This window comes from Protopterus annectens, chromosome 2.part1, assembly GCF_019279795.1.
Source record: "Protopterus annectens isolate FY-2018-M chromosome 2.part1, PAN1.0, whole genome shotgun sequence".
In the NCBI taxonomy this organism is placed as follows: Eukaryota; Metazoa; Chordata; order Ceratodontiformes; family Protopteridae; genus Protopterus; species Protopterus annectens.
The window spans coordinates 907,594,606-907,620,257 of record NC_056729.1 but is presented as its reverse complement, the minus strand read 5'-3'; the positions used below and the strand labels follow the sequence as shown (position 1 = coordinate 907,620,257).

Sequence of the window (25,652 nt, the reverse complement as noted above, 5' to 3'; positions counted from 1 at the left end):
GAATGTTGTAGCTGAGTGCCAGGGTCCACAGCTCCAAGGTCATTCTGCATAGGGGTATGAATGAGTGCCTCCCTGTTTGTTGATGTACCACATGACTGTGGTGTTGTCTGTCCTTATCATCAACTGGCCCTCTTTGAGGAAAGGTTTGAACTTTTGGATTGCCAGTTTTACTGCCAGCATTTCTTTTAGATTGATGTGCAGGTGAATTTGATCCTGTGTCCACAATCCTTGCACGCATTTGTCCAGCATGTGGGCCCCCATCCTAGATCTGAAGCGTCTGTTGTGATGGTCTGGCTTGGTTGACATCTGCGGAAGGGCAGGCCTGGGTTTGACTGGCATGCCTGAGCCCACCATAGGAACTCCTGTTTTAAGCATGGAATTAGTGGGATTTCTGTTTCTAGACTGTGTCTGTGTTGGGACCATAAATTCTTTAGGTACCACTGTAGTTTCCTCATATGTAGTCTGGCAAATGGGACCAAGATTATGCATGATGCCATGAAGCCCAAGGCCTGTAGAAATTTTCTTGCTGTTAACTTGTTCAGTTTTGTTAGTGCCAAGAAGTAAAGAGGAAGTTCTTTTGTTTTCTGTAGTCAGGAATGCCATTTGTTGTACTGTGTCCAATTCAGCCCAAGAATGTCCTTGTTTGGGATGGTATCAGCCTTGACTTTTGTAAATTGACTGTGTATCCCAGTCCTTGTAGCAAGTAAATGACCCTTTGTAAATCTGTTGTCAGCTTGCTTTTGTTGTCCCCTTGTAGCAGGCAGTCGTCCAGGTATGGGTAAATTTGAATTCCTGTAGTCTGCAATGGGCGATTACTGATGCCAGGCATTTTGTGAATACTCTGCGCAGTAGATAAGCCAAAGGGCAATGCTGAGAATTGATAGTGCTCTGATCCTGCAAGAAATCTGAGGTATCTTCTGCAGATTGGTCGAATGGGACGTGCAGGTATGCCTCCTTGAGATCTAGAGTTACCAGCCAAGACTCCTTGCCCAGCATGGGAAGAAGTTGCTGTAGGGTCAGCATTTTGAATTTTGGGACAATGATGTATGTATTTAAGGTGGACAGGTCGAGAATTGGTGTCCAACTTTTTTCCTTTCTTGGAACTAGGAATAGTCTGGAGTAGAACCCCTTTCCTTGTTCTGCTGTTGGCACTCTTTCCACAGCTCTCATGTTTGCTAACTCCATTATCTGGCGTAGAGCCTCTGTTCTTGATTTGGAGGTAGATTTGGCATTCCTCTTTGACTGGTAAAGTGTGGAAGTGAAACCGGTAACCTTGATCTATGGTTTGTAAAATCCACTTGTCTTTTGTTATGTAGTGCCAGTTCTTTGAAAATAAGGTTAACTTTCCGCCTAGAGGAGCTGCTATTTGTTCCCTGGTAGGCGGATTTAGGATTAAGTCACTGTGGTTGTGCTGATGTAGTGGCAGTGGCTGTGTCTGTGCCTCTGTTGTTACCTTGCCACTGTCGTCCTCTGTAGGCACCTCCTCTGGATTGGTTTCTGCCTCTGGAACGTCTATTCCTGCCCCTTTGAAATTTTGCAGAGTCAGGAAAGGACCAATTTTGGCAGGCCAGTTCCTGCTAAACCTTGGGGTTGGACCTGCAGGAAATCTTTAACAGTTTGAACAGATTTTGCCTTTTCTTCCATTTTCTTCATAACCTGCTGGGCAGGTGTACCAAACAAACTTGTCTTGTCCATAGGAGCATCTAGCAACTTAGCTTTAACATGATCCGGTAAAGCTTGTTCCTTTAGCCATGCATGTCTTCTTATCACTGTGCCTGTCATGGCTGATCTAAATGAAGCCTCCAGTGCATCATAGCCACATTTTAAGGAATGGTTGCTAACCTGTTGTATGTTATTTACCATCTCTAATACATATTTCTTATCAAGAGATTCATCAGTAGTTAGCTTTTTAGTTAACTGATCAAGCATAAACTCTTGGTATTGTATCATGTGAAACTGACAGTTTAAAGCTCTAGCTGAGAGAGTAGCTGAAGTGTAGACCTTTTACCCCATCTGTCTAGTGACCTTGCTTCCCTTTCAGAAGGAATAGGGTTTTAGCTGTGGTTGCGGCTACTGCCTTGGGACCCTGGGATATAGTTTCTGGGTCTGCAAGAGGAGCCTTGTAAAGGTGGTGATGAGTATCTGGCACCCTGTAAAATCTGTCTGGTTTGGCAGGGGCTGGGGTAAAGAATCTGGAGCGGAGCAAACATCATTGAAAGCATCATCCACCACAGAGAGAACAGGAGGTATAGCTAAGGGCCTGTGCTGTGGTAGGTGCAGAAAAGTCCTAAGTCTTTTTCTGGAGTCTGAAAAATCCTGTTGCTGCCATTGGAACTGTTCTCGCATGGCATGCAAGGTTTCTCCAAAGGAGAATTCTTCTGGTGGGGAAGCAGCTGGAATGGATTCTTCAGCATCAGAATCTTCGAAATTGGAAAAGGGAGCCTCAGGCTGGTCAGTTATGTCTGATTCATGAGCAGAATCATCAGAAGACACTGGCTCAGGGGGCTCTGCCCTAGGTCTCTTCTCTGGGGGCTGAGAGGCCCTGTCTGGGTGAGATTGAGATCCTCTAATTAAAGAAATTAAATCTTCTGCCAAAGAAAGCATTTGAGAACTAGAAGAGGGCCTGGATGAGGGGGGTTTAACAGGCACTGATTTAGTAGTCTTGGCTGCTTTAGCCCTGGCGAAGGCCTTAATGGACATGGCTGCTGGAGGCCTAGCAGCACCACGTGCTGGGGTAGAGACATCCAAGGGATGGTGTCTGATAAGTCAACCACCGTAGTGGGTAAAATTTCTGAGGTCGATTCAAGAATTGTAGCAGGGGCCTCAGTTGTAAGAATAGGTTCAGCTGTACTTTGAGCAGTTTTCTCGGTTTCAGCCGAAACCGAGACACATGTTTGCTTTGCCGTGGTTTCGGCGAAACCGCGGACCGTGAGTGTCGGTCTTTATCTTTGCGTTTTGGGGTAGTCGGAGGATCCGACGACATAATGTACGCAAAATCAGTACCGAAAAACTGTTCTGCAAACTCCGACCGACGCCTAAGCGTTCGTCGGTTGAAAGAGGCACAGGCCGAACAGGCTGCTACGTCGTGGGCTGGGCCTAAACAAGGCAGACAGTAAGAGTGGAAATCTTTATGAGGTATTTGTTTCCCACAGGTTAAACAATTGTTAACTTTTTCTGACATCGGCTGAGGCAAGAAAGAGTCCCCAACGGGGTACTTAGCTTTAGAAGTCTTCGAAGTAGTATTCGGTAGAAGTAATCTCTGGATCCGACCGACCGGCACTTGCGAACAGCTTCTGCTTCGGGCGCCACGCGGCAAGAAAGACTGGGGAAAATGGTGTCGGCTGATGCTTTTATACCCGAAGACCAGCAGAGATGACGTCGGGTGGAGTGCGACATCAGCCGAAGCCGGACCCGGACTTTGGAATCCGGCCGACTGCAGGGCTGCCTGACGACAGGACAACCCACTTGTTATGACTGCAGATGCATCCATGAAGGACATCTGTGGTATTGTCTGTCCTTATTAGCAGGTGGCCTTGATGCAGAAATTGTTTGAAGGCCTCGATTGCATGTATCACTGCTAGCATTTCCTTTTGGTTTATGTGCATGCGCAATTCTTTCTGTGACCATAGTCCTTGGATGCATCTGCCCTCCATGTGTGCTCCCCATCCATGGTCTGAAGCGTCCGATGTAATGGTTTGGCTGGTTATTGATTTGCTGAAGGGCAGACCCCTGTTTGACTGGCTTGCTTGAGCCCACCACAGAAATTCCTTTTGAAGGCATGGAATGAGTGGTATCAAAGCTTCTAGGCTGTGTCTGTGCTGAGACCATAAACTCCTTAGGTACCATTGTAGTTTCCTCATATGCAGCCTTGCTTGTGGAATCAGAAGAATGCACGATGCCATGTAACCCAGGGCCTGCAGGATTTTCCTTGCAGTCAGCTGAGTTTGTTTTGTCAGATTTTCGAAGTAATCCGGTAGTTGTCTTTGTTTTTCTTCTGTGAGAAAAGCCATTTGGGTGGTTGTATGTAGTTCCGCACCCAGAAAAGTTATTCTTTGGGATGGAACAAGTCTTGATTTGTGAATGTTGACTGTGTATCCCAAGGCCTGAAGTAGGCGGATGGCATAATTCAAGTGTTTTACCAAAGTTTGTTGGCTGTCCGCTTGTATAAGGCAGTCGTCCAGGTATGGGTATATTTGAATCCCCTGAAGTCTGCAGTGTGCAATTACTGATGCCAGGCATTTCATGAATACTCTGGGCGCAGTAGATAAGCCAAAGGGCAATGCTAAGAATTGATAATGCTCTGAACCTGCAAGAAATCTGAGGTGTCTTCTGCAACTTTGTCTGATAGGGACATGCAGGTATGCCTCCTTGAGGTCTAGAGTTACCAGCCAAGACCCCTTGCCCAGCATGGGAAGGAGTTGCTGTAGGGTCAGCATTTTGAATTTTGGCACAATGAGATAAGTATTCAGTGCGGACAAGTCGAGAATAGGCCTCCATTGTTTTTCTTTTCTTGGGACAAGGAATAGTCTGGAATAAAATCCTTGGCCTTGTTCTGTGAGAGGAACCTTTTCTATAGCTTTCATTTGCAATAGGTTGGCAATTTGTTTTAAAGCCTCTGTCCTTTGATTCGGTGGCAGGTTTGGCATGCCTTTTCTTTTTGGTAATGTATGAAAATGGAATCTGTATCCTTTGTCTATTATTTGCAGTGTTCATTTGTCCCTTGTAATACTGTGCCAATTTCTTGAGAATAAAGATAGCTTTCTGCCCAAAGGTGCTTCCAATTGAGCCTTGGTCAGTGGGGTCAAGGTGAAGTCATTGAGTTTGTCCTTGTGCAGCTGTTCTAGGTCCTGCACTACCTCTCTGGTTAGGAGGCTGCCATTGACGTCCTCTGTAGGAGCCTGTAGCTTGCCCTCTACCTCTGGCACGCCTGTTCTTGCCTCTTTGAAATCTCTCTGTGTCCGGAAAGGACCAATTCTTAGAAGGCCAATTTCTGCTGAATCTTGGTGGTTGGACTTGGAGAAAATCTTTGACTGTACAGATTTAGCCTTTTCCTCAAATTTCTTTAAGACCTCCTGAGCAGTGGAGCCAAATAACTTTTGCTTTTCCAGTGGGGCATCCAGAAGCTTTGCTTTAACATGATCTGGCAGAGTTTGTTCCTTCAGCCAAGCATGCCTACGTATGACTGCACCTGTCATTGCTGACCTACATGAAGCTTCCAATGCATCATAACCACACTGCAAGAAATGGTTCCTAACCTGTTGTGAGTTATGTACCAGATCCTGAAGTGACTTGCGATCTAAGGGCTCAGGTGAAGACAGTTTTTTATGCAATTCATCTAACAAATACTCCTGGTACTGTATCATATGGAATTGACAATTTAATGCCCTCATAGAAAGAGTGGAAGAAGTATACACTTTTTTACCCCATCTCTCTAAAGCCCTGGACTCCCTTTCAGAGGGGAGTGGATTTTTAGTAGTGGCAGTTGCAACCCCTTTAGGGCCCTGGGAAATAGTTTCTGGGTCAGCAGAGTGGGCCTTGTAAAGGAAGGTTTGACAGGAGCCGGAGGAAGGGCATCAGGGGTAATGCTAGACTCAGAATACACATCATCAATTACATTTAAAACAGGAGGAATAGCCAAAGGTCTATGCTGAGGTAAATGCAAAAAAGTCCTTAGTCTCTTCCTGGAATCAGAGAATTCCTGGCCCTGCCATTGGAAATGCTCTCTAATGGAGTGAAGGGTCTCCCCAAAGGACAGCTCTTCAGGAGAGGAGGCAGAGGGAATAGATTCCTCTGCATCAGAATCCTCGTAGGCCGTGAAGGCCTCCTCCTGGAAGTCTGAAAGAGCAGTGCCATCTGAGGCCTCATCAGAGGACTGGGGATCAGTGGGCTCAACCCTTGGCCTTTTGTCTAGAGGAGGTTGAGAGCCCCTGCCTGGATGAGGCTGAGAGCCCCTAATTAAGGAAATAAGGTCCTCAGCTAAACTTAAAATCTGTGAACCTGTATAGGATCCCTGAGGAATAGCCTTGGGAGGCAGAGATTTTGTCTGTTTAGCAGCTTTAGCCCTAGTGAATGCTTTTATGGACATGGATGCAGGAGGCCTGGTTGCTCCACGTGCTGGTGTAGTTTTGTCTAGGGGAATGGTGTCGGATGTTTCCAGAACACCGGTTTCCGAGGGAAATTCTATAACCGACTCAGAAGAGGCCTCCGGGGCCAAGGTTGTCGGTTGAGCGGTTTCTACGGTCGGAAGTACCAAGGACTCGGTTTCAGCCGAGACCGAGACACTCGCGGTAGGCCTAGGCATGGTTTCAGCCGAAACCACGGTCCGCGTGTGTCGGTCCTTGTCCTTCTGTTTTTTGGTTAAATGAGAAGTCGGAGTCTCCGACGGCATATTATAACAGTAACTAACCCTAAAAAATTCCTCTGCAAACTCCGCCCGACGCCTAAGAGTGCATCGGTTGAAGGAGGCACAGGCAGTACAGGCCGAGACGTCGTGGTCTGGGCCTAGGCAGGGGAGGCAGTAAGAATGGAAATCCTTATGAGGTATTTGTTTCCCACAAGTTAAGCAATTATTAACTTTAAGCGTTTGATCTGACATCGGCTGAGGCAAGAAAGAGTCCCCAACGGGGTACTTAGCTTTTGAAGTCTTCGGTAGCTGAAGTTACAGGAGCTGGCCGACCGGCACTTGCTAACTGCTTCTGCTTCGGGCACCATGCGGCAAGAAAGACTGAGGAAGATGGCGCCGGCTGACGCTTTTATACCCCAGGTGCTCTGACATCGGGGAAAGGGCGACATCAGCTGACGCCGGACCTACACTTTGGAATCCAGCCAACCGAAGGGCTGCCTGAGGCAGGACAACCCATATGTAAGGACTGCAGATGCATCCTTGAAGGACATCAGAATTTTTACTCTGGAACTGTTGGTTACATCACATAATTTTCACTCTGAATGTCCTACCTGCATCCCATGTGTTGTCAGTCACCTCTCTACATGTCTGACATGTCTTACTCTAGAAATTACTCCCACATATTTTACTTGAGCAAGTAAACACAGACACACACACAAAAAAATAGCTATAGTGCAAACATTCACTACGTGTCATAACATTGTGGAAAATGCCATACATTAAACAGCTATTTATACTCACGGCGAGAACAGACAAAATACTACTCTGTAACAATTACAATACTTACAAATGTCTGCATACCCAAATATTATACATACAGTAGTACGCAAATCACTCCTGAAGGCAAACATCAATGAAAATTTTAGAAAAGGAAAAAAACTTCACATAATGCGTAAACCAGAATGATGTGATGATACCAAGCTCAGAATTTTGCAATGTACAGTTTTAGCACTGATTTTGTCACTGTAATTTGTATAGTGTATATATATATATATATATATATATATATATATATATATATATATATATATATATATATATATTCTGTAACCTTTCCTTCACTTTATGTATTTATTTTGTCTTGAAAAGAACTGCCTTCAAAACTGATTGCACCATATTGCACACCAAACATTGCAAAATGCTTCTTTAGTTTTTAAAACATTAGAACATTCTGTACTTATGTATTATCGCAACCAGATTTCTAACATTGCGTAATTCCTAATTTTCATGAAAGGACTGCATGTTTAAGTAAAACTGGGTATATAAACTCCTGATTACCTTTTTATCACTTTGCTTGTGCAAAAGGACCAGGAGGAAGAAACAGAAACAGGAGTTTGGCATCCGACTGCAGAAGGAACAACATTTGTCATCCATCGCGTTGTTATAAAAGACAGACAGCATAGAACCTTCTGCTGTACCAAACTGACCACAAAAGCAGGGGAACTGTCATCCTGTATATGTTTGAAAGAGGATCTGGAAAGTTACGCTCCTTCCTACCCTTTCTGTTATACTTACTACTGTAAAAATTCCCATTGTACTTTCTGAACACTTCGTGAAATGGCCGTTGAGCAGAAATATAACTTTTCCATTTTTCTCATAGGCAGACCCCACTCCACACCTTTGCCAGCATTTTCTCAAGTGAAAAGCACATACCTGCAGACAAATGAGTGCCTGAAACAGTTCAAACTGCTGAGCATAGTCCTTAGTAATGGCCAAAAAGTAACATTACTTTCAGAAATGCCATACATTTAAATATGACATGATACAAATACAAGTGTAAAACTCTGAATCTCACTGCCGACTTGTAAAAAGGCAGAATACGTCCCTAACACATCCCTGTGTAAGAAGAGGCCAACAGCTGTTACCAGGTTGGTACATCATGTAATATTTTAATGTATGCCATTTCTGAAAGTAATATTAACTTTTTGCCCATTAGTAAGGACTATGATCAGCAGTTTAAAGTGCTTCAGGCAGTTGTTTGTGTACAGGTATGCAATTTTCGCCCCTGTGAAAATCTGGTTGCGATAATACGCAAGTTCCGAACATTCAGTTGTTCAGTATTTCCTACAGTAGATTTTCTCCTGACACTTCCTCTCAAACTGGACAGTACGATATACACAGTAAGCAAAATGAATGACTGTATAAATAAATACATACATACATACATACATGCAGCAGTCCAGCTACTGCTGAACATAGTACAGAAGACAAATTAGCAGAGGTTATCACCGTAGTCATTTCTTATTTTTCATTTGATATACCCATATACCATTGCTCTTAACAGGCAGAAACCTAAAGAAAACAAGTTGCTGCTGTCACTTTCAAGGTGATCCATGCCAAATACAGGAACCTGCTGTATATCTTACTCCTACCTATATTAGCTTGTGGAATGAATAATAGAGCGCTATCTATTTTCAGTAATTAGATAAGGGTAAATGGTGTAAAAACACCCTGCATACATATATGTATGTGTATACTTGTAAAATATGGACATACTTAAAAGCAACTCAAAAAAATGTCATTTATGCATTACAGTACCTTGTCAAGATATGTGTAGCTCCACATTTTTCCATCAGCAAACACACGAGAAACTATCCTTCCCTGGCTGTCGTACTCGACTTTTTCACTGGTGGACCCCCTCTGAATACTGGCAAGTTGACCTGTAGGTGAATATGTAACATTCACAGCAATCAACTTGTTGCTTGGCAACCAAAGGGTTGGATGTCCTGACGATTCATAAACAATCCGCAGCAGAAACTTCCTGTGATCATCATAGATCTTTTCTGTCTTGGTACTTCGATCAAAGTCAACAGAAAGAAGGTTCCTGCCATTTACCTTTTGTTAAAAACAAACAGAATGACAGAATAAATCAAGTAATGCTATTTAAATACAATGAACTTATTATTTTTCATATGGCTGGCTATTGTTTAAACACCATTTGCTGCAATTGATTCTCTTTTGACAGTAAATTGATTTAGGTACTTCTTTGTGGTAAGTGCATTGCATTGGATTATTGTCAATTTATAGGATTTTATTAAAATGAAAAACAGCCTGGCATATGTTCAACAGTTTTCACTTGTATTGAGTCTTATTTCTATTGCTAGAGGCTGAGACAGGTAATCTGCATAAAAGCTGTGCAACAATGCATGCACATGGAAAAGTACATAGTAGACTTCAACAAACACAAGCGACAACAAGGCACTTGCAGGTTTAACTTTAGTACAATTTCATCAGCAATGTAAACTAATCCTGAATTCCATAAACATCCAGACAGCAGCATCTTAAATTCACAGTTTTATAAATAAGCACTGAAACATAATACATTTTTGCTATCCTCTAACCAGATACTGCTGCATGGAATTAAAACATTTGCTTATTTACTTAGTTTTGCCAGGGTGGTACACTGATCACATCAGACCATCTGCAGCACACCCCGGGTGAAGAAATTCACAAAAAATAAAACAGTACAAATTCACCAACAACAGTAATTACAAAAGGGAGATAATCTCATAGACAATTGATACAATATGTAAATATTAATAGCAGAGTAGAAGAATGGAATTAATTTAGTAGTAAATATGACATGGAAGCCGCAGTTAAGAACAGAGGGTGAAAGTAGGAGTGATGCAGGTCAGGAGAGAGGTATCCAGTGAAATGTACCTGCAGTCAGACATCCGATAGAAGTATCTACTGCTGCAGTGTGAATATGGAGAAATTAATGAAAAGAACGTGGAGAAGAGTTTAAATACAGCACTGTCCTGTTTAAATCTGAAACACAGACTCATTGATTTTGTCTGAGCTACATTTGTTTCTCAAAATGGTAAATTAGAGGGACTTCTATTGAAAAAAAAACTATTCAAATTTTATATAGATTTTTAATAACTGAATTTAAAATGCTTTAAATGCAGAGAGAGTAATAAAACGTCATATCTAACTGATTCCTCAAAAATAACAATTTCAATGTATTGGAATACATTCTGGTGACAGGAATGTGATTATTGAAAACTACTGGCCAGAGAAGGTTCAGTGAGGTTAAAACAGTTTAAAAAGTGCATATATTATAGGGTAGAAGGTGATTATAATGAATAAGCAACAGCAGGTACAAACAAGCCCCAGACAGAGAGCAATCATGGTACATAGTAATCTGTGGATTGGATGTAATAAAACACGATGGTAGCATATAAAGTACAGTTTTGTACCTAACATAAATGTAGATGTTCGAGTGTTCACACTGCTGCAGTCATTACACTTGGGGTTATCCTGCCGTCAGGCAGTCCCGCAGTCGGTCAGAGTTCCAAAGTCTTGGTCCGGTGTTGGTTGCTGTCACTTCTTCCCTGACGTCAGTGCGCCAGGGGTGTATAAGATGCATCTGACACCATTTTCTTCAGTTTTTCTTGCCCCAGATGTCAGGTGCCCCCAAGTAGGTAGGCAATACATATTGTTAATAAAAAAATATACATATAAAAATAACAATACCTTCATTTACAAGCAAATACACCACAAAGGTTGTATAGGATAGAAAGGTATAGATAAGTCCAGCTAGTTCAGAGGGGATGGAGGGAGGGTAACCTGGACTGCAGCAGTGTGAACACTCGAACATCTACATTTATGGTAGGTACAAAACTGTACTATGTTCATCGTGTTACACTGCTGCAGTCATTACACTTGGGTAGAATCCCAAAGCTAAGGTTGGGTGGCTGGTCTATAAAGAGTTAGGATTGGCTAAGAGGCCCTGCAGAACTGCAGTGGCAAATCCTGCTCTGGATTTAGAGTAAAGAGGCAGGTGGTAATGCTTGGTAAAGGTGTGCACTGAACTCCAAGTTGCAGCCTCCAAAATTTCCTTGGTAGGTACTCCTCTGAGTAAGGCTGTTGAAGTGGCTGTTGCCCTGGTGGAATGTGGCCTAAAGTTACTTGGGACTGATTTTCCATGCTGTGTGTAGCAGTAACGTATACAGTGTCCCATCCATTTGGATATAGTCTGCTTTGAGATAGCCTTGCCCTGTGATCCTGCAGCATATGCTACAAACAGTTGCTCAGTTTTCCTGAAAGCTTTTGTTTTGTCCAAGTAGAAGCGTAGCTGCCTGTGTATGTCCAAAGAATGCAGAAGTTTCTCCCCTTTATTCTGGGGGTTTGGATAAAAAGTTGGCAAATGGATGGTTTGGTTAAGAGCCACACTAGATACCACATTTGGCATAAAGGTAGGGCTTGTCCTTAAAGAAACTCTGACCTGATGAAAAATTATAAAAGGTTCCACTGCCATTAATGCCTGTAGTTCTGAGACTCTTTGTGCTGAAGTTACTGCTAGGAGCAGAGCTGTTTTCTATGATAAAAATTTTAGATAGGCTGTATTGGCTGGCTCAAAAGGTGGCAGGGTTAGTTTTTACAAAACTAAATTGAGGTCCCAAGTTGGTGTTGGTGCTCACTGGGGCGGTCTTATGTTTTTAGCCCCTCTGAGGTACTGTTTTAGCAAGGTCTGTCCAGCATCTCAGTTAAGTATTGTAAAATCTGAGGAATGTTTGGAACAAGAGGGTCAAGGTTTTGAGCCTGGTTCCAGGCGCAGAATCTCTTCCATTTTTCTGAGTAAGCTTTCCTGGTGCTAGGCCTCCTGGCCTCCAAAATGACATTCATGACAGCTTTAGAGAGAGGTGTTGCCTGTTTGACTAATGAATCTGCCATGCAGCCAGGTTTAGGGTTTTGAGCTGACCGTGCAGGATCTGATTATTTTGTTGAGTCAGAAGGTGCGGAATTTGAGGCAAAATCCATGGTGGGCCTTGAGCTAAGTTCCTTAAGATAGGGTACCAGTGCTGGCGTGGCCAGTCTGGAGCAATCAGGATCACCTGTGTTTTTTCTTGTCTGGCTTTTAGGAGTACCTTTGAAAGGAAAGGCAGTGGCGGGAAGGCATAAACTTTTAGGTTTTTCCAGCTGATCAATAGAGCATCCACTTTCCATACTTGCTTGTGATAAGTCCTTGTACAGAATTTTTGTAGTTGGCAATTCAGTGGGGAGGCAAAAAGATCTATGTCTGGGCATCCCCATTTCTGCGTTACCATGCTGAAGTTTTGTGGATTCAATTTCCATTCGTGAGGGTCCACGACATTTCTGCTTAGATCGTCTGCCAGAGTATTTTTCTTTCCTGGCAGGAATTGTGCTTGCAGGTGAACTTGATACGTTAGAGCTGTGTTCCACAAAGGTCATGGCTTGCCTGCATAGAGGATAAGAATGAGTGCCCCCTTGCTTGTTTATGTACCACATTACTGTGGCGTTGTCTGTCTTTAATAATAATTGTCCTGGATGCAGTAGGTCCTTGAAAGCTGTTAGGACATTTTGAACAGCTAACATCTCTTTTTGATTGATGTGAAGATGCATCTGGTCTGTGGTCCACTTGTCCTGAATGCATTTTCCTGCCATGTGTGCTCCCCAGGCGTAATCCGAAGCATCTGTTGTTAGAGTCTGCCTGGCTGTGGGTAGGGTAAAAGGCTGACCCTTGTTTAGGTGACATGCCTGTGCCCACCATCGAAACTCCTGTTGTAGGCAGGGAATCATTGGTATTACTGCTTCTAAACTGTGAGAGTGTTGAGTCCAAACACTTTTTGAGTACCACTGTAATTTCCTCATATGCAGTCTGGCATATGGTATTAGTAGTATGCAGGATGCCATGAATCCCAGGGCCTGCAGAATTTTTCTTGCAGGGAGATGGGACTTTTTTGCCAGTAGCTGAAAATAATGAGTTAGTTGAACTTGTTTGTCTGGCGTGAGGTAAGCCATCTGGGCCGTTGTATTTAAGCTGGCACCCAGGAATATAATCTGTTGTGAGGGCACTAGTTTTGACTTCTTTTCATTTACTGTGTACCCTAGAGAAATTAACAACCTTTTCACAAACGCCAGATGCTGTAGAAGAATGTCCTTTGTCTCTGCTTGAATGAGGCAGTCATCCAGGTGTGGATATATTTGAATTCTTTTTTGTCTGCAAAATGCAATTACTGGTGCCAGGCACTTTGTGAAGACCCTGGGCGCAGTAGATAAGCCAAAGGGCAGTGCAGAGAATTGGTAGTGCATTGTACCAGCTTTGAATCTGAGGTATCTTCTGCAATTTTGTCTGATAGGGACATGCAGGTATGCCTCTTTGAGGTCCAGACTAACGAGCCAAGCCTTCTTGCCCAGCATGGGTAGAAGCTGCTGTAATGTCAACATTTTGAATTTCGGAATATCCAGGTAAGTATTTAGAATTGAAAGGTCTAGTATGGGCCTCCAGGCCTTGTCCTTTCTGGGGACCAGGAAGAGTCTTGAGTAAAATCATTGTCCTTGTTCCTGTTGTGGTACTTTTTGAATAGCTCTTATGTCCATGAGGGCTGAAATTAGTTTGTGTGCCTCTGCCCATTGATTTTGTGGCAGGTCTGGCATTCCTTTTAGCCTTGGTAAAGTATGAAAGTGGAACCTGTAACCTTAAGACACAATATTCAGAACACATTTGTCTTGGGTGATTGTTTGCCAGTTTTGTAAAAAAAGTGCTAGTTTTCCCCCTAAGGGGGCTTCCAAAAGGGAAGTGCTTGGCTTACGAAGGGGAAAGTCATTGTGACTGTTTCCTGTAAGGTTGAGACTTGTCCTCACCTCCTTTTGGGATTGAGGTGCCCCACTGTCATTGTCTGTTTGAGCCTTGGGGTTGAGATCTGCCTCTTGGGCGTCTGTATCTGCCTCTCTGTGGCCTGTCTGACACTGGAAAGGACCAATTCTTTGTTGGCCAATTTCTGCTAAATCAAGGTGGCTGTACCTGTAAGAAATCCTTAACTGTTTGCATAGATTTAGCTTTATGCTCCATTTTCTTTAACACCTCCTCTGCCTAACACCAAACAAGGTATCATGCTGTAAAGGAGCATCCAATAAAAACCTCAGCTTTAGCCGGCTAAGAACTTGCTGTATTCAACTGGACGTATAAGAGAATTTAAGTACCTTTATCTGCACTTTTTTTTCAAAAAATACAGTATTTAAATTGATTTTAACTGTGTTGCAGGAATATTAACTGAACTGGAAGTTAGTCAGTGTTTGCTGAATTTTGTTATTTGCTAGTAATTACAGGTGTGGGGGTAGCCACATTCTTTGATTTCCTGTCCTTGCCTATTTAAGTGGTACACTGTGAAATATTTTCTGCTTAAAAACCTCAGCTTTGGCCAGCTAAGAACTAGCTGTATTTAACTGGACGTATAAGATAATTTAAGTACCTATATCTGCACTTTTCTTTTCAAAAACTACAGTATTTAAATTGATTTTAACTGTGTTGCAGGAATATTAACTGAACTGGAAGTTAGTCAGTGTTTGCTGAATTTTGTTATTTGCTAGTAATTACAGGTGTGGGGGTAGCCACATTCTTTGATTTCCTGTCCTTGCCTATTTAAGTGGTACAGTGTGAAATATTTTCTGCTTAAAAACCTCAGCTTTGGCCAGCTAAGAACTAGCTGTATTTAACTGGACGTATAAGAGAATTTAAGTACCTTTATCTGCACTTTTTTTCAAAAAATACATTATTTAAATTGATTTTAACTGTGTTGCAGGAATATTAACTGAACTGGAAGTTTTGACTCTGCTCTTCAGTTAGTTCCACCCACCCTCCCTGTTTATGTTTTGGTATTAATCTTAGTGGCCTTGAAACTGCCCGCCCCTCTTGTAAATTTGTGTTTGGATACTCCTTCTTGGCCCATCTCATTTGCTCACTCAACTGAGTGCAGTGAGATCATATTCTGATTTCAGGCACTCCTACTGTGTACAAAGAGAGCATCTGGGAAACAGAAAAAAAAATTTAAGCTTGTTTCCTGCCTTTCCTGGTAAGTGGTATAGACTATTTGTAGGCTTCTGAGCCCCCAAGCCTTTCTGTGTTGGAGGGAAGCCTTCTAGCTTAGTTTTTTTTCTTATAACTAGCCAGTTTTCTAGTTTCAGCACTCAAATATGTTTCTTTGATCTCAGCACTTGTTCAGGAAAAAAAAAAAATTCATCTGCTTTTACTGTACTTGTGTTTCTACCTACTTTATTTTACTTTTGCATCATCTTAAAAGTACTCAATTGTATTTATTACTGCTTGGTGTAACTCATTCTAAGCCTTTTGGTTTAAACACTTGGGCTGTTGTTCTGCACTGAGAGGGTTTGTGGTCTGCACTGTAGTGGCAGAACAGGTAGCTTACATCCTTCTAGGTGGGGAACTGCTGATTGAGGGCTCAGTGTCTGTTATTCTAAAAGTGCATTAATTCTGGTTTAAGCACTTGGGCTTTCAGGCCAGTTATTTTACATTAAGAGGGTTCGTGGTCTGCACTCTTGTGGGAGGAGAGGCTGGACTCTGCCCTTCTGAGCTGGGAATTTCTAGTTAAAGGCTTATAGTGCATGCATATCTGAACTGCTTCTTACTGAAGTTGGTGCGCCTTGTTTGCTGTGGCATAGACTGGATTCAGGCCTGCTGGATCTAGCTTTGTTTGTGTAACTGGAACACTAATCCAGGCATTCTCTAAAGAATTCAATTGTATTTATTACTGCTTGGTAGTAACTTGATTAAAGTGTAGCTATCATTCTAAGTCTTTTGGATTAAGCACTTGGGCTTCAGGCCAGTTGTTTTACATTAGGACGGTTTGTGGCATGCACTGTGGTGACAGGACAGGTAGCTTTCATCCTTCTAAGTTGGGAACTGCTGAATGAGAGCCCAGTGTCTGTTATTCTTAAAGTGTATTAGTTCTTGTTTAAGCACTTGGGCTTCAGGCCAGTTATTTTACATTAAGAACGTTCGTGGTCTAAACTCTTGTGGGAGAAGAGGCTGAACTCTGCCCTTCTGAGCTGGGAATTTTTGGTTAAAGGTTTATAGTGCCTGAATATTTGAACTGTATCTTACTGAAATTGGTACACCTTGTTTGCTGTAGCATAGACTAGATCCAGGTCTGCTGAATCTAGCTTTGTTTATATGCTTGTTGTTTGTTTGCTTGTTATTTCCCTGGAACGCTAATTCCACCTAATACGCGGCTTCTCAGCGCTTCTGTGGATCACTAGTGATATCTGCATTGCTTACTGTACTTATTTCCTTGTTTCACTTGGAAGAAAGGTACTGTTTGTCGTTTTTGCATTTAAGTTACCTGTAACACATTGCACTTAAGTTGCCTGGCACTTGCTCACTAAAGCAATTATATAAGTCAGCACTAAAAATTAAAAGCACTACACCCTCACTCCCCACTGGCCCTTGTTTTCAATTATTAAGGAATTCCAAATATTATTCTAGCATGTCCAAAGGTCAGTTGTCAATCTCCTCTCCGGTCCAGCTGGTGAATCTGGGAATCTTGAGGCAATGTTACAACTGCCTCATGTACACAGACAACCCTCTCCTCCTCCCAACAAATTCCAACACATGTGGGAGATGCAACCATATAGCCAAAATGGAGGCTAAGCTCTCTCAACTCAGTACTGGCATAACCAGTCAGGAGGAGAAGGAAACCACACTCACTACAATTCAAGTCTCACATAGACCTACCATGACAGCAAACCAAACACATAATCACACAAAAACATACTCAGAGTCTCTAAATAAAGATCTTCCTAAGCAGCAGAGACCTCTAAAGCAGACACCCAAGCAACCGCTACCCCAAAACAAAACACGTGCAACACATATCTCACAAAGCCAGTGTGCCGAACAGTCACAACCATTAAGACTAAACAACACACCTGATACACTTGTAATAGGTGACTCTATCATCAGGCACACTGACGTCCCGCTCACCAGGCTGAACAAGGAGAGGGTCATGGTGAGCAGCCTGTCGGGTGCTAGGATCCGCCACATAACACAAGCACTCAGGTCACTCCAAGGCAAGTACAAATATGACTCAGTCATTGTCCATGCTGGTGTGAATGACCTGAGATGTACCTCCCTGGACTACATGAAAAGAGACATAAAGGAGCTCTCTGAGCATGTAGCCCAGGCCGGTATGACCCTGACCTTGAGTAGCATCTTACCCTCACCAAGAATGATGCCACAATATGAAGACACGATGATCAATTTCAACAATTGGCTTAAGCACTGGTGTCATTCAAAGGGGATCCAATGCCTGTCAGCTTTAGATGATATGCTCGACAAGCCACGATGCTTCGCTAGGGATGGCTTGCACCTGTCACCCCTGCACTTTCAGATATTGGCAAAGGCTCTTGCTACCCCCATAGTGCCTTTTTTAGGCAAGGCTCAAAAGACAAACCCACCTCCATAGGTATCACAAGGGATAAGAAACTAAGAGTAATGCTACTCAATGCCAGAAGTCTAAACCTCAAGATGCACGCACTCGAAACTCTCCTTAGCATGGAGAACATCGATATCTGTGCAGTAACAGAAACCTGGTTTAGGGCTCCCGAGAGCACCCCAGCACTACCAGGTTATACCTCATACCATGCTTTTCGGCCCCAAAACTTGGACCGAACCACAAAAGGAGGGGGAGTATCAATATTCATCAAAGATACCCACACCTCCAGGTTGGTGGCAAAGCACGAAGCATCAGAGACTATCCATGTGCAACTAACAGTGGGTAAAACTGCCTTCCAGTTTATAGCCTGCTACAGACCACCCTCCCAAACCCAGGAACCCCACTCGGCCTTCCTGAGAACACTGGAAAATATGAAGGTCTCTCCAAAGGCCATTATATTGGGCGACTTCAACTACCCAAACATAGACTGGGAGCACTACTCTAGCTCCAACACCCTAGCCCAAAGGTTCCTAGAATTTATGAGCTCAAATGCTATGGAACAACTTGTTACCACTCCCACAAGAGGGGAAAACATACTGGACCTGATCATCACCAACATGGGGACTCTATGCTCCAGACCAGAAGTGTATCCCTCACTGGTAAGATCAGACCATAAACTAATCTCACTGGATATTCACATCCCGACCCCACCTCCTGCCCAGAAAACCACAGTGAAAAACTTCTCTAAAGCAAATTTCACACTCCTCAAAACCGAGGTGGAATCCTTCAAAGCCCCCGGGCCTGTGGAAAATATGGCCCAGACTGCAGAATCCTTTATAAATGCATTCTATGAACACCTTCAGGAATGCATGGATCATACGATCCCAAATAAAACCAAGACCCAATCCTCCAAAGGCAGACGTCCTGTGTGGTGGACCCCAGCCATAAACAAACTATACAATAGAAGGAGGAAGCTATTAAATGATAGAGCAAAATCCCAAAAAGGGAAGGCATCACTGATCAGTATTAGCAAAAAACTACGGGCACTCATAAAATTGTCTAAGGCCAGCTTCGAGAGAAAAATTGCACAGAACACTAAGGATAATCACAAGGCTTTCTTTAGTTATGTTAGGAACCTGGGTGGTAATTCCCAGATATGCTCAGAATTAGTCCAAAATAACAAAAAATACAGTGAACCCACAGACATTGCCAACATCCTAGCTGACAGGTTCAGCGCAAACTCCCCCCCCCACCAAAAGGGCAAATATCTATCCCAGCAGAGTGCTGCCCCCCTGACATCTCAGATGCTCAGGTAAGAGCCGCCCTCTCCAAAGCAAAAAACACAGCATCAATGGGACCAGACGGTGTCCCGGGCTGCGTCCTACATGAACTCCAAGAAGAGCTAAACCCAAACATAAAACTACTGTTCAATCTCAGCCTTACTACAGGATATGTGCCGAAAGAGTGGCATACAGCAACAGTGGTCCTTCTCCATAAAGGTGGTGCCTTAACGGATCCTGGAAACTATCGCCCCATAAGCCTGACTAGCTTGGTCTGCAAAGCTATGGAAAGGATCATCATGGACCTCATAAATAAAGATATTGGGGACCTACAGACACTGAATCCTACCCAGTTTGGCTTTGTTAAGGGCAGATCCTGCCTCTTAAACCTGGTTGATTTCTTTGAAACAGTCACCAAGGCCATTCACGAGGGGAAGGTGGTCCACACAGCCTACCTGGACCTCGCAAAAGCCTTCAATACAATACTCCACTCGGGCATTATAGATAAGCTCACCAGTTTAAATATAAACCCCTATGTCACTAGATGGATTGCAAACTGGCTCAAGGACAGAACCCACATGTTTAGAATAGCTGGAGCCATGTCAGACTCCAAACCAGTTACAAGTGGTGTCCCACAAGGCTCAGTCCTGGGACCTCTCTCGTTCGGTATATATTTCTCGGAGGTACAGGCCAACACGGAAGGACTGTGGCTGACCAAGTTCGCAGATGACTGCAAACTGGGCGCCATAATCGACTCTCCAGCTGACACAAGCATCCTCCAAAAGGGCCTCATAAAAACAGACAACTGGTGCCAGAGCCATGGCCTCAAGCTAAATGCCAAAAAGTGTATAGTCATCCCCTTTGGCAAAAACAAAGTGCCCACAAATTACCACATAGGTGGTAATCCATTAAGAACAGAAAAAGTAATTAGGGACCTGGGGACCCAAGTTGATAGCAATCTCTCATTTGACAACCACGTGGCCAAAGTGGTTAGAAAAACATTTTATATAGCCCACCTAATCATGACGGGATTCACATCTAGATCAGGGGAGGTCATCGTGTCTCTTTACTCATCCCTCATCAGGCCCATAATTGAGTACAATGCCCCTTTTGGGATGTACCTTACCAGACACCTGCAGCAACTGGAAAGACCCCAAAAGTACCTCACCAAGAGGATCAAAGGGCTCAAACAGATGTCATATGCTGCCCGGTTAAAGAAACTCCAGCTCTACTCAGTGGCATACCGCCTGTTCAGAGGCAATCTGTGCCTGACGTATAAAGCCATGTCCAACCCGGAATTAATGGACATGCTGCATCTCAGAAAATCCAAATCCCATCGAGCTACGCGCTTGGGAGACTTGAACCTCAGCACTGAAATAAATAGGACATGCTGGAGGGACAGATTCATAACCCAGAGGCTCCCTTCACTCTGGAATAAAATCCCAGTCCAGGTTAGGCAGAGTCACTCATTGACTCTCTTCAAGAGGAATCTTGATGAGTGGATGGCAGATCGTAGGTTTACCCCGGGTATCACTTCTGTGTCATTGTTAGACAGAGGCACAGTATACTAACCTCGAAAAAGGGCATAGCAAAATAAATTTAAAATGGGTGGCGAAAGCCAAACACATTCTGGCTAGGCTTATAAATGTCCTAGGGCAGATAGCCTAGTATGAACCTATGAACCTATGAACATGATCAGGTAAACTCTGTTCTTTTAACCAAGCATGTCTTCGAATCACAGAACCTGTAACTGCAGCCCTACAAGAGGCCTCTAAAGAATCAAAACCACATTGTAGAGTATGTTTCCCACCTGTTCAACTGCATGCAATAAATCCTGCATTTCTTTACAATCAGGAGCTTCTGAGCTTGCAATCATTTTCTGTTTTAACTGAGCCATTAAATATTGTTGGTACTTAAGCATGTGAAACTGGCAATTTAATGCTCTTACTGTTAAAGTTGCAGAAGTGTATACTTTCTTCCCCCATCTATCCAAAGCTCTGGAATCTCTGTCAGAGGGCCCTGGATTTTTTGCAATGGAAGCCTTAACCCCTTTTGGACCCTGGGAAATAGTTTCTGGATCCGCCGAAGGGTTTTTATAAAAAAACTTGTGAGAGTCTGCGACTCTATAATATCTATCTGGCTTGGCTGGTGCAGGGGGCAAAGAATCAGGAGATAAGCTGGATTCAGAGAACACATCATCCACAATATCAAGCACAGGTGGAATAGCCAAGGGCCTGTGCTGATGCAATAAAAGGAAATCCCTGAGCCTTTTCTTGGATTCTGAGTAATCCTGACTTTCCCATTGGAAATGCTCCCTCATGGTATGTAAAGTTTCCCCAAAAAAGTAATCCTCAGGAGGAGAGGCTGAAGGGATAGATTCTTCAGCATCAGAGTTCTCATAGGGGTGTAGAGAGTATCCCTGGTCTGAAGAGGAATCAGAGGAAATGGAAACCTGATCAGAGGAATCATAGTCTGTATCCTGCCTAGGCCTTTTCTCAGGAGGGGTATGGGAACCCCTGATTAGAGTAATGAGGTCTTCGGCCATTTTAAGCATCTGTTTTTTAGGCATGGAGGACTGTCCAGGAGAATGCTGTACTTGTTTCTTTGCCTTTAATGTACTTTTGTCTTGGCTGTTGTTTTAATGGTAAGGTCTGAAAACACCCTCAGAAGCCGATGCCTGCTCAGCAGCTCCGGACCCATCTGAGGGACTAGTTTCTGTAGGCCCAATACCTTGAGTTATCAGAGGCCTTGTTGTCTCCACGTGGGAGTCAGATGTGATCTGTGGCTCTGAGGTAGCAGGTGTCAGGGGCTGCGAAAGTGCCTCACTGAGAACCGGTGAACTGGCGACTGGCCTAGAAGAGGTTTTGTCGTCGGTTTTGGGCCTCGGATACCTGTCTTTATCCTTGTCCTTGTGTTTTTTCGGTATTACGATCATCGGTTGATCCAATGGCATAGTATAATTGAACCTTCGGCCAAAGTAGTGCAAAGCAAAATCAAAATGTCTTTTTATAGTGCGTTTGTTAAATCTAGCACAAAACCGACAACTAGTGACGACGTGATCAGGGCCTAGGCATGGAATACAGTAAGAGTGGAAGTCCTTATGAGGTATTTGCTTCCCACAAGAAATACAATTATTAACTTTTTCTGACATCAGTCTGAGGCAAGAAAAAAGTTTCCCCAATGGGGTACTTAGCTTTATTGAAGACTTCGGATCTGAAATTTGACTTTGAAAATCTCAGGAGTTGGCCGACCGGCACTTGCGAACTGCTTCTGCTTCGGGCACTGCGCGGCAAGAAAGACTGAAGAAAATGGCGTCGGATGCATCTTATATAACCCTGGCGCACTGATGTCAGGGAAGAAGTGACAGCAACTGACGCCGGACCAAGACTTTGGAACTCTGTCCGACTGCGGGACCGCCTGACGGCAGGATAACCCCAAGTGTAATGACTGCAGCAGTGTAACATGATGAACATCATATTTTAATGCAGGAAAGTAATTTCAGAACATACAACTGCGAATTAGCTTTATAATGTGGTGGATTATGGTTAGTGTAAAAGGGAAATGGCATTCAAATTACAAGATGAGTAATGCATGCACCACTGGAACATTAAGAAGGTAGAGTTTGGCGAAGATATTGCTGATGCCAGTATGATAGGTTGACATAATGGTTAAGGTGTTTACCTTAGACACAAAGTGCAGTGTTTGATTCTCACATGAGGTAACTGGCTAGGCTTAAAATGGCCCACAAGGGCATTTAGCTTAGTACTAGTCTATGGACCTATGATTCAGTTCTTCAGTGACAGCACAGCAGGCATGTCAGTAAACATGAGTCAGAGTCATGAACACCTTACAGCTGAGATGGGGTGTTATACATGGTACAGGGGATATGAAACAAAGACGGGTTATCTTTGGTGACCAGCCTAGGTGGGCTTAATCCATCTTCACCATTCAAAATCAACCCCAAACTGTTTATTATGGACTTCAGCAGGATTACCTGCTGAAACCTGTCTTTTGCCTGCACTTGACCTTTTTTAGGCTTCTCTTTCCTTGTCTTTGTACTTGCCATAATAAATGTTTTTTGAATGATTCTGCATGGTGGTACTGTTTTTTTTTTTTTTTTTTGGGGGGGGGGGCGCTGGATTTAAGCACTCATGCATTTTTGTGGAAGTTTCACAAAATTATTCTAATTTCCAGTTTTGAACATATGTATGCAGGACCCAAACCACACAAGGCCATAGTCACAAGCAAATAAGTTGTAGCTGTTGCCGAATTACTTGCAGCAGGTCAGTACGATGTAGGGCTGTGTTGATGGACAGTCTAGTGTAACCTGTGCCACTGTACGCCAAACTGCTGTGTTATTGCCTAGGCTAATGGATGCAGTGTCCATTACTTGGAAAGGCCAGTGGCAGTAGTATTCATCTGTTTGACCATGTTTTTTATCATAATTTTATTTGTTGTCACCTCTTCAACTACAACAGCTTCAGCTGCACTGGAGTATATATGTCCTTCAAAAGTGCAAAAATAAGGTATTTATAACATAGGGCATGAGGATGAAGCTCCCAAAATAAATTTTTTATACATCATTTCAACTTTTATAATAATTTGCTTACGACAAAGAAATATTTAGGAAGCCATTTGAAATCAGTCTACATATAACAAATACTTAAGTACACATGGGTGATCCAGTCCACACAGTGGGATCTCCCTCCACTACAAACCAGTCTGCAAATGAATCCCATGGAATACAAAGGAAGGAAGGAAGGGAAAATCAGGCTTATAAACCACAGATATAAAAATTACAATGAAGTATATAAAGACATTACAGGTGATTGCTGCAATGGAAATGGTAGGGATGTTTCTGTAAATGGTAGTTTTTTCCAAGTCTTACTTCAAAGAATACAAAGAGCATAAATAAATAGGGTCAAAATAACATTACTGAAAAATGGTCTGAAGAAAATATCAACCTTGTGGGGTGAAAGCAGCTCGTATAAAAATCAGTAAGTTTGGTAGATGAATCTAGACACTGTTCTTAATGTAATGCTTACATCAGAGTTGATTAATGTTACTAGACATCTTAATAGTAAAAGGACTTAGTGGTATAAATACTAGACAGTGGAAATTTGGCCAGGGCAGCAAGGAAAGTACAGTTGTGTACACTTACCATAAATGTAGATGTTTGAGTGCATTCACTGTTGCAGTCATTACATTTGGGTTATCCTTGCCAGGGGAGCCCTTGGCCAGCCCGAATACCAGAGACATAGTACTTCTGCGTCAGTTGTTGTCACTTGAGGACTGATGTCAGGTCATCAGTAGTATAAAGTAGGGCAGACAATGCCATTGCATCAGTTTTTCTTGACTTAACCTGTCAGGAGCTCCCAAAGTAGAAGGCCAGGTTCTGGTGGAACAACCCCACCAGTGGAAAATAAATACCAATATGTCCCTTGTAAGGAAAGGAGAACAACAAGGAGGAATGGTAACAAAAGGAGAAAGAGAAAAAAGGGAGATGGAGGGAGGGAAACCAGGACTGCAACAGTGAATACACTCGAACCTCTACATTTATGGTAAGTGTTTCACTGTTACAGTCATCACATTTGGGTAGATTCCCAAAGCTGAGAAAATGGGAGGAGGCAGTCAAGGAAGCAAGGGGCTGGCTAGGATGCCCTGCAAGACTGCAGAGGCAAATCCTGCCCTGGATTTGGAAAAGATAGGCAGGTGGTAATACTTGGTAAAAGTGTGAACAGATGTCCAGGTGGCGGCCTGGTGGGGACTCCTCTTTGGAAAGCTGCAGAGGTGGAGGCTACTCTGGTGGAGTGTGTCCTGACCCCCTTGGGGGGAGGCTTTCCATGGTGTTTGTAGCAGAAATGGATGCAGTGTGCTATCCATTTGGAAATGGTTTGCTTGGAGATGCCTTTGCCTTCTGCCCCTGTAGCAAAGCTAACCAGCAATTGATCAAACTTTCTGAAGGATTTAGTCCTGTCCAGATAGAATCTGAACTGTCTGTGCACATCTAGAGGGTGAAGAATCCTTTCCCCCTTGTTCTGGGGATTAGGAAAGAAGGTGGGCAAATGAATGGCTTGGTTGAGAGCCACACTGGACACCACCTTGGGCATGAAGGATGGGTTAGCTCTGAGGGATACCCTGTCTGCATGGAAGATGATGAAGGGTTCCACAGCCATGAGTGCTTGCAGCTCAGAGACTCTTCTGGCTGAAGTGATGGCCAGAAGGAATGCTGTCTTCCAGGAGAGAAATTTTAGCTCTGCAGAAGAAGCTGGTTCAAAAGGGGGCAGGTGAGCTTTTCCAAGACAAAGTTAAGGTCCCAAGCTGGTGCTGGTGCCCTTCTGGGGGGCCTCAAGTTGCTAGTCCCCCTGATGACCTGTTTGATCAAAGGGTGTGAGAAAAGGGGCTGCTCAGTGGGAAAATGAGCAGAAATAGCAGAGGCATGAATTTTTATAGAGGAGAAAGAGAAACCAGTGTGTAGTAGGTCATCTAAGTAATCCAGGATGAGAGGGATGGAGGGCTGTGCCATATTGGCTCCCTTAGCCTGGATCCAGGTGCAGAACCTTTTCCATTTACCTGCATAAGACTTTCTGGTGCCAGGATGTCTGGGCTCAAGGATAACATCCAGAACCTGTTTACTGAGGATGGCAGATTGGTTCAGGGTTAGGAAACAAGCCAAGCTGCCTAATTAAGTGTCTGCAATTGGGGATGCATGAACTCCCCTTTCCTCTGGGTGAGGAGGTTTGGGAATCTAAGGATGATGGCATGGAGGCAGTGGGG

General features: G+C 43.4%; 1 protein-coding gene across 11 annotated transcripts in view; it reads right to left on the bottom strand.

The window, feature by feature from the left end:
* TENM3 (teneurin transmembrane protein 3) overlaps positions 1–25,652 on the bottom strand; it is a 3,803,041-nt gene that overhangs the window by 86,826 nt on the left and 3,690,563 nt on the right. For all 11 annotated transcript variants that reach the window (XM_044062527.1, XM_044062530.1, XM_044062531.1 and 8 more), the window contains one exon: positions 8,942–9,238. In XM_044062527.1, coding sequence (XP_043918462.1) covers positions 8,942–9,238 — 297 coding nt within the window. The remainder of the gene's footprint in view (positions 1–8,941; positions 9,239–25,652) is intronic.